Source organism: Salmo salar, chromosome 26 (genome assembly GCF_965601325.2).
Source record: "Salmo salar chromosome 26, fSalSal1, whole genome shotgun sequence".
Taxonomy (NCBI): domain Eukaryota; kingdom Metazoa; phylum Chordata; class Actinopteri; order Salmoniformes; family Salmonidae; genus Salmo; species Salmo salar.
Genome location: NC_138316.1, coordinates 35,963,132 through 35,976,730, shown reverse-complemented (window position 1 = coordinate 35,976,730; position 13,599 = coordinate 35,963,132). Strand labels below are relative to the sequence as shown.

At 40.7% G+C, this 13,599-nt stretch overlaps 1 protein-coding gene across 2 annotated transcripts; it reads left to right on the top strand.

Moving 5' to 3' along the window:
• Positions 1–4,691: 4,691 nt before the first annotated feature.
• On the top strand, positions 4,692–11,248 carry LOC106587839 (BTB/POZ domain-containing protein 1). 2 transcript variants are annotated; one of them, XM_014176492.3, is made up of 8 exons: positions 4,692–5,248; positions 5,949–6,105; positions 7,096–7,201; positions 8,128–8,325; positions 8,766–8,895; positions 9,655–9,742; positions 10,157–10,303; positions 10,743–11,248. In XM_014176492.3, exons 1-8 carry the CDS (start codon positions 4,830–4,832, stop codon positions 10,899–10,901), a joined length of 1,404 nt encoding a protein of 467 aa, XP_014031967.1. In that variant the 5' UTR covers positions 4,692–4,829; the 3' UTR covers positions 10,902–11,248. The 2 variants fall into 2 exon arrangements, with proteins under 2 accessions (XP_014031967.1, XP_014031966.1); XM_014176491.3 differs by having other exon boundaries at positions 8,703–8,895.
• Positions 11,249–13,599: the final 2,351 nt, after the last annotated feature.

Here is a 13,599-nt window from a genome sequence, read left to right as displayed (position 1 = left end):
TCCCTGAACATGACACGTGATCAATGGTGATTTTATCATGTAAATCTTGGATGGGGGGAGAAAAAAAAGAAAGTGGGATGCTGTGTTCTCCCTGTACACCAAGTCAGAACCTTAGGATTAATAAAGGAGGCATATAAGCAGACAATGAAAGCTCTTACAACATTCTATGATTACATTTCTCTAAAACAGGTTATAGGCCACATGTGCACCACCAAGTCAGAACAGTAGGCGAAATTAAGAGGGGTAAATAGACCAAATAATTAGGGTGGGGCACAGGGGCTACTAACATCTTACTACACAACAAACACTTAGTATTACTTTCTTAGCTACAGTATACATATCTCCCTGGCATATTACATCATTTATGCAGCAGCATACAATACATTTTTTGACTCACCTTGTTGTGCTGTGCTCACTTGAACAGAAAGGTGGTGCGATGGTCCTTCGTGGGCAAATTTTGTCATCAAAGTCTGGCATTCTCTGGATTTATGGTGCTTTCAAAACAACTGGGAACTCTGAAAAAAACGATTGAATCATGTTGATGTCATTGATCTTAAGGTCGTAGCTGTAGAAAAAGGCCAGATTCACAATTCCAAGTTGGATGACCGTTCAAAACGTATTTTCCCAGTCGGAGCTCATTTATTCCTGATTTCCCAGGTGTCTTGAACTCACTGAAGTCAAGTTTTTCGCAATTCCGAGTTAACTCTTGTTTTGAGCGTGGCACAAATCATGTTTCATTGACAGCATGGCCAATGTTGAATGTTTATCATTTTAAACTTGGAAAAGAGCCTCTTAATCCCAGATTTGGGACCACACAGCCACTCCACTGAATAGCAGGCTAGTGATTTCTTTGCAATGCTTGCAGTTAACGTTAGCCACTGTCACTGATTCCTTCCAAACCTCTCATTGTTGAATTTGCGATTTCCAACTTGTTTATGTCCAATGGCTGATAAGCACTGACAGAGACCATCCTAGAGACATTAACAACACTCAGGGGTGTCCTATTTACTTGTTATGTTTCCCTGTTAAAGGAAATGATGTACGCCTACCACGCTCCACCTTGGTCTCCTCATTCAAACGACGAGCTTAACAATGTACTTTGACGTGAAGCGGTCAAATTAGCGCTCTATTTTCGTTTTTGACCTTTAATCCCAGAAAAATGGCCTTAACTTCAAAAAGGCTTTACGGCTAAAGCACACCATGCGATTATGTTAGGTCAGCGCCTAGCCACAAAAACCATACAACCATTTTCCAACCAAGGAGAGGTGTCACAAAAGTCAGAAATAGCGTTAAAATGAATCACTTACCTTTGATGATCTTCATCTGATGGCACTCCCAGGTCTCCATGTTAGACAATAAATGTTTGTTTTGTTCAATAAAGTTCATCTTTATGTCCAAATACCTCCTTTTTGTTCGTGCGTTTAGTCCAGTAATCCAAATGCACAAATCGCGGGCACAAAGTCTAGATGAAAACTCAAAAAGGTTCCATTTGAGTTTGTAGAAACATGTCAAACGATGTTTCTAATCAATCCTTAGGGTGTTTTTATCATAAATATTCAATAATGTTTCAACCGGACAACATTGTTTTCATTAGAAAGGAAAGGGAACGGAGCTCACGCTCACGGCCACGCTCGTGACTAAACTAAAGGCTTTCAGCTGAGCCACTACTTTGACTGGTCTTATCGCTCCCCTTTCACAATAGAAGCCTGAAACAACTTCTAAAGACTGTTGACATCTAGTGGAAGCCTTAGGAAGTGCAATCTGATCCCACAGACACTGAATATTCGATAGGCATTCATTTGAAAACTACAATCCTCAGAATTCCCACTTCCTGGTTGGATTTTTCTCAGGTTTTTGCCTACCATATGAGTTCTGTTATACTCACAGACATTATTTTAACATTTTTGGAAACTTTAGAGTGTTTTCTATCCAAATCTACTAATTATATGCATATTCTAGCTTCTGGGCCTGAGTAACAGGCAGTTTACCCTGGGCACGCTTTTCATCCAAACTTCCCAATGCTGCCCCCTATCCCTAAAGAGTTAAAAGAGGTGTGTTTTCTGTTGTCCCTTTGCAGAAGCTTGAATTGGTTACCATGTGCGGTTGTTTCCTGAGTGAGTTTGCGAGATATATTGTTTGTTGTTTTTCAAGTGTACTGTGATCCTGCGGCTACCGTTTCTCAGTAAAGTAATATGTTTATCCTTAACCCCTGATCCCTCGTCTGGTTTCTTCTCTGCACCTGGGTCCAACCTCACCACGTCACACAAAGATCAGTGGTTCCCAACCAGGGGTATTAGGACCCCTGGTCCTGGCAGAGCAAAATTCAGTTGTTGGTAGAGTAACTGAAAAAGGTTGGAAACCACTGAGCAAAGTGATGATGAACTATAAGGCCATCTTGAATTTAGGCTATTTAAATGCCATAGGCCTACTCTATGTAGTACAATATAAATCCATCAGACAACATTTTTCCATGTCCTACAATGTTTTTAAAACTTTTATTTAATCAGGAGAGCCCAATTGAGACCAGTGACTCATTTGCAATGGTGCCCTGAGGACAAAATATCCATCAACACAACTTAAAAAATAAAAAAATGAACTACAAGACAGATATAAATACATGACATTAGGTTATTACAACAACTTATAATAGTCAATTGAAACAATCGCACACTTCAGTGAACTCATTTAACAACAGACTTTTAAACTGCCCTATTGGTAGCAGGGAATCCAACAGCAGTGGAATTTGTTTTGTAAGTTATTCCATAACTGTGGTACGTTCAAATTAAAGGCAGATTTACCAAACTTTGCGGAGACAAGTGGGACCTCGAGTTGCAAATGGATTTGGTATCTCATAATTTTATATTTCAACAGGGAAGTGAGGTATGTTGGAAGCTTATGAAGCAGAGCTTTGTGAACAAGAAGGGAGTAATGAAGTGATGTACGGGATTTTAGTGAGGTCTAGATGACCTTCTGATAAAGGATGGAGTGATGAGTATTAAAACTGTCACCTGTAATAAAGTGAAGGGCGTTATGGTAGACGGCATCCAAAGGTTTAAGACTAAGAGTATTGGCTGCTGCAATCAGGTAAATGGTGTCACCATAATCAAGAACTGTCAGGAAAGTTGACTGTATAATCTGCTTCCTGCTGTTCATGGAGAGGCAAGATCTATTTCTAAAAAAGAAGCCCACTTTAAATCTTAGCTTTTAACTAACCTCAGTATGCTTTAAAACGTTAAATCTTTATCAATCCATTTTTCAGTGAATTAGAGAACAACATATATTTAGTTTTGCCTGCATTAAGTTCAAGTTTTAAATCAACAAGGGCTTTCTGTAATGCAACAAAATCAGATCGCAGCTCTGGTCAACAGTCGGTGCAATGGCATACATAACCATATCGTCTGCATACAGATGAATATTACAGGATTTAATACATAGACCAATATTATTTATATAAACATTAAAAAGAACAGGTCCCAATACCGACCCCTGCTGTTCACCTTTCGTAATATTGAGAAAATGAGACTTGACACCATCACAAAGCACACATTGTGTACTGTCTGTCAGATCGCTCTTAAACCATTTGAAATACTTATTGTCCAGGCCCATTTCTGACAGTTTTTGAATGAGTAGGGAATGTCAACGGTGTTGAATGCCTTAGAAAGGTCTATAAATCAGGCAGCACAATGCTTTTTATGATCTAGGCAATCCCATAATCTAAAACAAGCATAGTAGCTGAAACAGTTCTATGTCCAGCTCTAAAACCAGACTAGTGCATATTTAGAATAGAGTGAGATGTTAAAAAAAATGTGTAGCTGGGAGTTGGTCAGGGATTCTAGTACCTTGGCTAGGCAAGATAACTTGGAGATTGGCGGTAATTAGCATAAGGATCTCCGCCTTTATGTATTAATCTATATATATGAGAGAGAGAGAGAGGGAGAGAGAGAGAGAGATGAATATTACATGAATATATATATATATATTTGTTCAGATTTTTCAGGGGGAGCTGCAACACCCTCAGCAACCCTACTTCTCTCGACTATGGACAGAGAGCTGTAATAAGAAGGGGTCAAGTGAATCAGCCCCTGTGGATGTATTTTACATCGATCTTTAGCAAGTCACTTAGTACATCACAGACATCAAATGGTTGAAATGAAAATAAACTATATGAGTCTGTTAGAGCATATTCTTTACAATCGGTTAATGTGACTAAAGGACTATCTCTTTCAGAGACTATCCTTTCAAGCAGGTGACCAGCTGAAGCCTAACGCTTATTAAAAGCACTACAAATTTACATTTTGTCTAGTATGGGACCAGAGGCTGTCAAAACCCGCGGGGGCAAGGAGGGGGTGGAGCTTTGTTTCAAAGATTTGACAATTCTCCAGAAGTTAGCTGGAAAGTATTAACTAAAAAAAGGACTATATAAACTATTCAAGAATGCTTGGCTTGTTGCAAAGCAGTTTTGCTCTGCCGCATTCGGATTGTGTGGAAATGATCAACTGTGTGTTGTCGTGTTTCGTGTCTAGTGTCTAATATGCATGGTGCAGACAGATTTGTGGTAATTCCAAAATAAAGGTATTCAGCGATGCTGTCTGCTTGACGTGACAGCATAAAACAGTGCCACCTAATGGGTTAAAAGAAAACAACAAGAAGGATTCACAGGAAGAGACGTAAACCGCGGAAGTGTGCGTCATTCCTGGAGAGCGAGAAAGAAAGCAGTAACAAACACTGGCCCATTCGTCTGTGAAAAATTCGCAATAAAACGCAAATATGCGTCATTGATATTTTCCACGGTTATCAATCGTAAAAGCCAGTAAGGACAACGTTACGAAATGGCGACTGGGGGTGGTGGCATCGGCCCACCGTCCAATCTTGAAGGACGAGCATCCAATTTCGCCCATTCTGGAGCGGGAAGAAATGCTGGAGTGGCCTCGAATATGCCAGTCCCCGTGGTCGCAGCACCAATCTCACCCCCGTCGGGTGGCCTTCACCGGGAGCCTATGTACAACTGGCAGGCCACGAAGAGCTCAGTAAAAGAGCGCTTCGCGTTTCTCTTCAATAACGAACTGCTCAGTGACGTTAGGTTTATTGTCGGTAAAGGTAGACAGGCGCAGAGGATACCAGCGCATAAATTCGTCCTAGCTGCTGGTAGTGCAGTATTTGACGCCATGTTCAACGGGGGAATGGCCACCACCTCGGCCGAGATAGAGTTACCTGATGTGGAACCTGCAGCCTTCCTAGCCTTGCTAAGGTAACATCTATTGACCAATGCACTGCATTGCGATATAATATATTTATAGAGAGGTGTTGTTACCCTAGTACGTTAGTTATATTGTTGCCCTTATATTATGAGTTGCATTTGCTGTATGATAATATTAATGTATTATTAACACATTAGAGGCTGCTGCCTATAGACACAGACTAGAAATCACTGGCCACTTTAAGGAATGGAACACTAGTTACTTTAATAATGTTTACATATCTGGCATTTCTCATCTCATATGTATATACAGTATTCTATACTATTTATTCTACTGTATCTTAGTCCGTTCTGCTCTGTCATCGCTCATCCATATGTATATAGTCTTAATTGATTCCTACTTAGATTTGCGTGTATTGGGTATATGTTGTGTAATTTGTTAGATATTACTGCGCTGTTGGAGCTAGAAGCTCAAGCGTTTTGTGACACCTGCTATAACATCTGCTAATTACGTGTATGTTACCAATCAAATTTGATTTGATGTGAGTTGATGGAACTGATATCAAACAAGGCTCCTGCTGAGCTATTCCTAATGACCTCTTCTTAAAAAAAATCTTCTATATGCAATGTCAAGCCTTTGTTTTAGAAGACAGACATTTTGGTATTCTGGAAGCCTGTCCCTCCCACCTTCTTTGACCACTTAGTGTGTGTGTGTGTGTGTGTGTGTGTGTGTGTGTGTGCGCGCTTGCAGGTTCCTGTACTCTGACGAGGTCCACATAGGACCAGAGACGGTGATGACCACTCTGTACACGGCGAAGAAATATGCCGTCCCTGCTCTAGAGACTCAGTGTGTGGAGTTCCTTACCAAACACCTCAGGGCAGACAACGCATTCATGTTACTCACTCAGGTATGTAGGGCTGGTAATATAACTCCTATTGCATATACTATTCTACCTAATACTACTACTCACTCAGGTATATAGGGCTGGTAATATAACTCCTATTGCATATACTATTCTACCTAATACTACTACTCACTCAGGTATATAGGGCTGGTAATATAACTCCTATTGCATATACTATTCTACCTAATACTACTACTCACTCAGGTAGTATATAGAACTGGTAGCATTAGCTATAATACTACTACTCATTCAGGTAGTATATAGAACTGGTAGCATTAACTATAATACTACTACTCACTCAGGTAGTATATAGAACTGGTAGCATTAACTATAATACTACTACTCATTCAGGTAGTATATAGAACTGGTAGCATTAGCTATAATACTACTACTCATTCAGGTAGTATATAGAACTGGTAGCATTAGCTATAATACTACTACTCATTCAGGTAGTATATAGAACTGGTAGCATTAGCTATAATACTACTACTCACTCAGGTAGTATATAGAACTGGTAGCATTAGCTATAATACATAAAACCCTCATGTGGGTTCTAGAGAATATGCCAGCTCTTCACTAAATACAATAGACTACTGTAGTGCATCACATAGAAAGAATAGCCAGGATGGCATCTCTGCCAATTCCTCTTGGGTAACAATTCAGAACAGGGTATACAAAAACTAAGGCATGACTGAAGATAATCCACTGGCCTAGATGATTTAGGTAGTACTACAGAATAACTCGCTTAAACACAGGTCACATCCCACACTGCCCATGTCCACTGTCCAAAGTTTTTTAAAAGTGTAAGGTATATTCAAGAGTTCTCGTTTCCTGTTTTTGTTCTGTTTAGCGAGCAACTTTGATCCTAGAACGTTCTATATCAAGTTATGCCTTTATCAAATCAAGTGGAAATTCCCGGGGTGGTGCTTGAACAGACAACTTCCCCATGTGTCTCATGCTGATGTGTCATCTTTCTGCTCATTCTTTCTGCAGGCCAGACTATTCGATGAGCCGCAGCTTGCCAGCCTCTGTTTGGAAACAATAGACAAAAGCACCGGTGATGCCATAAACGCAGAAGGATTCACTGACATTGACCTAGGTATGCATCAGTATGGCTTATTATTCACACAGGAACATATCCCAATGATATACAGTGGATGATTTGGGTAACCGATGAGGGTTAACCATCATGCGTGCTTCTGATGTAGTCAACTGGGTGGGAAGAACATAATTCCTTCCAGGACAACAGGAGGGGTCAGCAAATTAATTCAACTCCTGAGCAAACATTCCATAACTGCAGGTGGTAGTAGCTACGTCACCCACCGTGGCTTTATACCTGTTAAGACCAACACACTCAGCACAGTATGTGGTGCTATGCACCTTTTCACTTTATTTATGAACCGCCAATAGACTTATGGTGTTGTTAAAAAGAAAAATGCTATTGCAACCTCTTTGCAATAAGGAATTGAGACCAAAAGCTCAAGGGAAGTTTCAAGTGTTTAATACCAAGGATACAGTCAGCTGAGTGCATACATTTAGAAAGCTCACAACACATTTTATACTCTTCCCTTGTAGGTGTCACCTCCCCAGCTATACATTTTCTGACCCCAATGAGTTTCCCTCTGGCTCCCCTGTGGAATGTCCATGGTCCTCTTTGTTTAGCCAGATGTCAGAATCACACCCCGTCCATCTTCTGTTCTGGGCCTGGCCCTGCTCATTAGGTCATGGTTTCTAAATGAGCATCCACACAGTTTCATGACCTAAACTCCATTAATACTCACAGTAATCATTCACTACACAGGATACAAACTACAGTTTAACTTGAAACATGTTACGTTTTAATACAATCCATCAGTATTTTATTAGGATCCCCATCATAGAGGTAGTAGAACAAATGGACTACTTTAAGTGTATGTTTGTTTCTGGGTGCATTCTGGAGGCAATTGAGTTTAACCTTTGACCCTAACCCCTTCCCTTTTTGTCATACTGTGTAGACTAGGCCTAACACTGAGCCTGTGTTTTTAGATACTCTGTGTGCTGTGCTGGAGAGAGACACCCTGGGGATTCGCGAAAACCGTCTATTTGGTGCGGTGGTGCGCTGGGCGGATGCCGAGTGTTACAGGCAACAGCTTCCCCTCACCTCTGAGAACAAACAGAAGGTTCTGGGCAAGGCCCTAACCCTCATCCGCTTCCCACTCATGACTGTGGAGGAGTTTGCTGCGGGTGGGCATCTCTCTGTCTGAGACATACACACAGAGACAGACGCACGTAAACAGAAAGACAAACACACACTATCTAAAGTTGTAGTTTAAAATGCTAAATAAGTTAGGACTCTGCTTTGTCAGATTTCACATATCCTAAATTATCACTTTTTAATACGAGTAAGCACTGCTTTTCATCAAGCTCAGTTTTGTAAAATGTAAATACTTGAACATACTTGTAACTTAGAATTCATATTGAACATATCGGTGTATAATCATTTTATAAATGTGTTTCTGCTGTCCAATGAACCCAGCCCTAGAAACCAGTTTGATATTAATTATTGTGCAACAGGGCCTTCCCAGTCTGAAACCAGTTTGATATTCTTTCTTGTGCAACAGGGCCTGCCCAGTCTGGAATATTGTTCGATCGGGAGGTGGTAAATCTGTTTTTACACTTTACAGTAAACCCCAAGCCGCGGGTAGACTACATTGACAGGCCGCGCTGCTGCCTCCGAGGAAAGGAGGGCAGCATTAGTAGGTTCCAGCAGGTTGAAAGTCGCTGGGGATACAGTGGCACCAGTGACAGGATCAGGTGAGACTGTGTACCTGCTTGTCTACACCGTGACAATGTCCTACCGGCCCCACACTATACAATTAGAATGACTAAAAGCCCTTGCACAGAAATGACTTTGTATTTGGCTCGTATTTGTTTTTTGGACATACAAATTATTCAGCCGGAAAAATATAAACTATTAATTCTAATTCAGATGATGGTGTGTCAAAAGCAGCCTCAGTACAACTCTGGTTTGTCCTTCAATAACCTATAAGCCTTTTTCTACAGACCTCGGTGGAGAGGAACACTTATGAGTGGCAGGTGACCTAGTGGTTAGAGCGTTGGGCCAGTAACAAAGGTTGCTGTTTCGAAACCCAGAGAAGACAAGGTTCTGTCGATGTGCCCTTGAGCATGGCACCTAACCCTAATTGCTCCTGTAAGTCGCTCTGGATAAGAGCGTCTGATGAATGACAAAATGTAAAAATAAGTCGGTTCAACACATTTTTGGAGGGGGTTTTCTTCTGGCAGAGCCATAAAAAAACGGCCACATCACTGTTTTACAGTGGTGGAACATTTGAATGCAAATCAACACCCCAAAAAAGTTTGAGATGGTTCTTCTGTTGCAACGTGTGCTGTTAAAGGAGTCAACCAGTTGAATTTGAACGATGGTCTTTCTCCAGCCTCATACCTCTTCACCACACCCCCATTGGTGGAGATTCTATTGCATGTGTTTTAATAAAGGCTGTGTTCGTTCCTTTGAGGTTTTTAAAAGTATCTTGTAATTTCCATCTCCTGTAGATTTAATGTAAATAGAAGAATATCAGTGGTGGGGTTCGGACTGTATGGCTCGATCCACGGACCTACGGACTATCAGGTTAATATTCAGGTAAGCATTTAATAATGATGAGCTAAGGATGTTATCAGCCTGGTAGCCAGACCAAATGTGTCCTGTTAGTGCTTCAGCCACACGATAACTTCTCCAATGTTCCTTACTGTGTATGAAGCACTAAGAGATCTGGTTACCAGGGTTGTGTCGAGTAGGGCACATGGTAACAAAACGTTTTGCAATGGAAAACCAAAATCCTGGGTTGTTATTAGACAAGTTCAGGTAGTACCTTTCTGTTTCAAAATGTTTTTTCCCGTTTGGTGCCAACTGAACACGATCCAGGCCATTATAGTGAATTTGTTCAGAAAACCTTTTAAAAAAAAAAAAAAAAAAAATGTTGGTTACATATACATATTTTTTTAAGCTATAGTGCAAACAGTAATTGACAATAATTGTATCCATCATTTTTTTCAGATTATAGAGAGTGACAAAAGCCTAACGCTAGCAACAAACGACACGGGCTTCAGCTGTGACGGAACAGCCAACACGTTCAGAGTCATGTTCAAGGAGCCTGTGGAGATTTTACCCAACGTTAGCTACACCGCTTGTGCAACCTTAAAGGTACGCTCACCCCATAACGACATGAGACATGAGACTGACTACTCAAGTGCATGTTTACAAACAAATAGGCAATTGTGTTTTATTTTTCTGAGTTTGAACTTTGCCTCTGCTGCGAACAGCAGCATGTTTATTATAGACTTGAATCAATTGTTGTTATTGCAACTAGTTTTGGTCTGTATTCTACTAGATCATCAACCCTGTGTGTGACCACAGTTGAGACTTTGTAATGAACATTTTAATCGTCAGCTCATCTTAAAGGGATTGTTCACACAAAACAAAACTATAAACAAGTATTTTTATATTGTGTCTATTAGTCCACTGTTACAATTTAATGGGAATGTTTTATGTCAAGCTTTCAAAGTGGATCATTTCAGTACATAGCAAAAACGGAGTTTTGTGCATAAATTCTCCTTCCTAACAATCCACTTGTCTCCTGTAGGGCCCGGACTCTCACTACGGCACTAAAGGGTTAAAGAAAGTGAGCCAGGAGTCCGCCACGGGGACCAAGACCACCTTTTTCTTTTTCAGCTCTCCTGGGAACAACAACGGCACGTCAGTGGAGGACGGACAGATACCAGAGATCATCTACTACACCTAGACAACTCCTCACCACACCTGGGTCCTGTAGAAACTGGGGCGGTCCTACCCCAACTCGTCCATGAAACATTTTTGCATTTTTGCATTTTGGTTTCTGTTGCAGAACTTAAAAAAAAAAATGTTTTGCGTTGCTTGCACTATTAAACATGACTCCCTAGTAAACACGACTGGGTTGTGTTCAGTAGGCAAACTTGGAATGTTGCAGCTAGAAACGTCATGAATAGAGATGACGTGATGCCTCATTGCGGCATATTTTTTCTAGATAATGTATATCTATCGAAACGTTCCACAATGTTGTGCTCTGCTGAACAATGCCCTGGATCAGGTAGACACAATCTACCACACCTAAACATTGGGCCATGTTTTGTAGGCATAGAATGGAGGAAAGCGGAGTGCAACAGGGAGGTACTACCTGAGCTTGTCCAATAAGAAACGCTTCTTTTCTGTTACAAAATGTTTTGCTATGGTGTGCTCTAATGAGCACTGCCTATAAGGTTGGGTAAGCCTGAGAGTGGAATGGAATGGCGGACTTCAGGAAGGATTGTAGCCTGATCCCAGATCTGTTTGTGCTCTGGCTGAGTCCATTGCCGTTGTTGTCCAAGACGATTCCATAAGGAGTTGGCAAGAGGGCAGAAACAGACCGACACCCAGGCTAGAGGGATTGTGCCTTCTGCTGTTCAGGAGTGGATACAAAGACTTTTGGAAACCAAAAGGAGTGGAGTAGTGTAGGTCTAGTCTGCTGGTTTGTGAACTCGGATGTGTGCGAGACCAGTGGAGGCTGGTGGGAGGAACTATAGGAGGACAGGCTCATTGTAATGGCTGGAATGGAATAAATGGTAAGAAGTCAGATGTGGTTTCCATATGTTTGATACTGTTTAATTTATTCCATTCCAGCCATTGCAATGAGCCTGTCCTCCTATAGCTCTTCCCACCAGCCTCCACTGTGTGAGACATTTGACGTAATAGAACTGGAACTCTAAATGGACTGTTACATGCAGAGATGTATAATAAATAGGACTGTGGACTGGCTGGAATCCGGGTGATGGTAGACAATGACACAGTTGGAAATGTTTTATATTCTACTACTGGCTTTCTGTGGTCCGTACCTTCATCAGGGAATCACCCACTACAGTGCTGTTGTCTGGAGTGTATTCACTAGACACTGAAATGAGAAGGGACTACCTGAACTTGTCCGGAAAGAAACTCGTTTTCGTTGCAAAACGTTTAGCTATGGTGTGCACTTATGAATACACCCCATGTAGTGTAATATCGCAGAGTGCCCTTCACTGTTCGATCAATTTAATTTCGTAGTTTGAATGCTGACGTGGTAAACGTTCCACCGTTTTCGTGCATAACCTTCATTGATTATATTTGCAGGTGGGATTTTTCATGTGCAAATACAATCTTAACTAGTGACGTCAGAGTATTTGTGCGTATGTGAAAGTTTGCCAATGTACGTTACATGCTTTAATTTGTTTCCTTAGCATGTCATCTAAGAGTAAGACAAGATAATATTGTGACTGTTAATTGCTGAAACAAGTGGAAATGTATATTTTTATCTCTCGGCAATAAAGTATGTTGATACCAATGATGTATTTGTCTGATACCTTCTGAAATGATTCAGTGTAGTGTGTCATTAAAGCTACAGTCTGGGATCTGTGAAGCTGTTCAACAATACATCACAGATTTAATTCTCTCACAGATTTAATTCTCTCAAACACACCATAATCTGGGAAACTGTTCAATACGTCACAGATTTAATTCTCTCAAACACACCATAATCTGGGAAACTGTTCAATACGTCACAGATTTAATTCTCTCAAACACACCATAATCTGGGAAACTGTTCAATACGTCACAGATTTAATTCTCTCAAACACACCATAATCTGGGAAACTGTTCAATACGTCACAGATTTAATTCTCTCAAACACACCATAATCTGGGAAACTGTTCAATACGTCACAGATTTAATTCTCTCAAAAACACCTATAATCTGGGAAACTTCAACAATCCATCACAGATTTACAGTTTTTCTCCATTGGTTTGGCTCATTTCTTGAAACAGAAATTACATTCTCAAAACTACATGGACAAACCTCCAAACCACTTGGCAATTGTTCACAACAGAATTGAATTTCTCATTCATTTCATCAAATTGCAAATGTCTAAGTACATCTTCGCAAATGATTAAGTACATGTAGCCTACATTTAGCACAATTTCCAAGTGAATAGATCTTATCGATCTAAACTGATTGTTGATTCTCATTCTAATGGTTGTTCGCTCCAAAACGTGTCAGCGTCATTTCATTGTATAAGTCATCACATGCACAATAGTCTGTTCAATTGTCAAAATTAGTCAAGAACATAATACCATGAATACCATATATGAATCCCTTGGAACATTTGATAAATGTATTACAGCAATTGACAGTCAGGTGAAACTAGACTAACGAAGGAGGAGTTTCACACATCTCAGATGACCAATCAAACAGTATGTTTAGTTACCTGACAGGTGCTGTCCATGACTGTGAATGCTGCCAAACATGTATGTAAAGAGCTTGACCATGCAGGACCAGTACAATTTCTGAACATGGAGGCACCTGGCCAAGTAAATGAACAAGGGCAACTGCCTGCTCGAGGAAGAGGAAGAGGAAGAAGAAGAGGAGGAGGAGGAGTAAGGGTGCGTGGTGGTGGAATA

Bases quoted from the DNA above. Each gene is read 5' to 3' on its own strand.
- LOC106587839 (XM_014176491.3), top strand. From the start codon at position 4,830: ATGGCGACTGGGGGTGGTGGCATCGGCCCACCGTCCAATCTTGAAGGA. The intron at 6,106-7,095 runs GTATGTAGGGCT...TTCTTTCTGCAG, and splicing joins CATTCATGTTACTCACTCAG to GCCAGACTATTCGATGAGCC. The intron at 9,743-10,156 runs GTAAGCATTTAA...CATTTTTTTCAG, and splicing joins ACTATCAGGTTAATATTCAG to ATTATAGAGAGTGACAAAAG.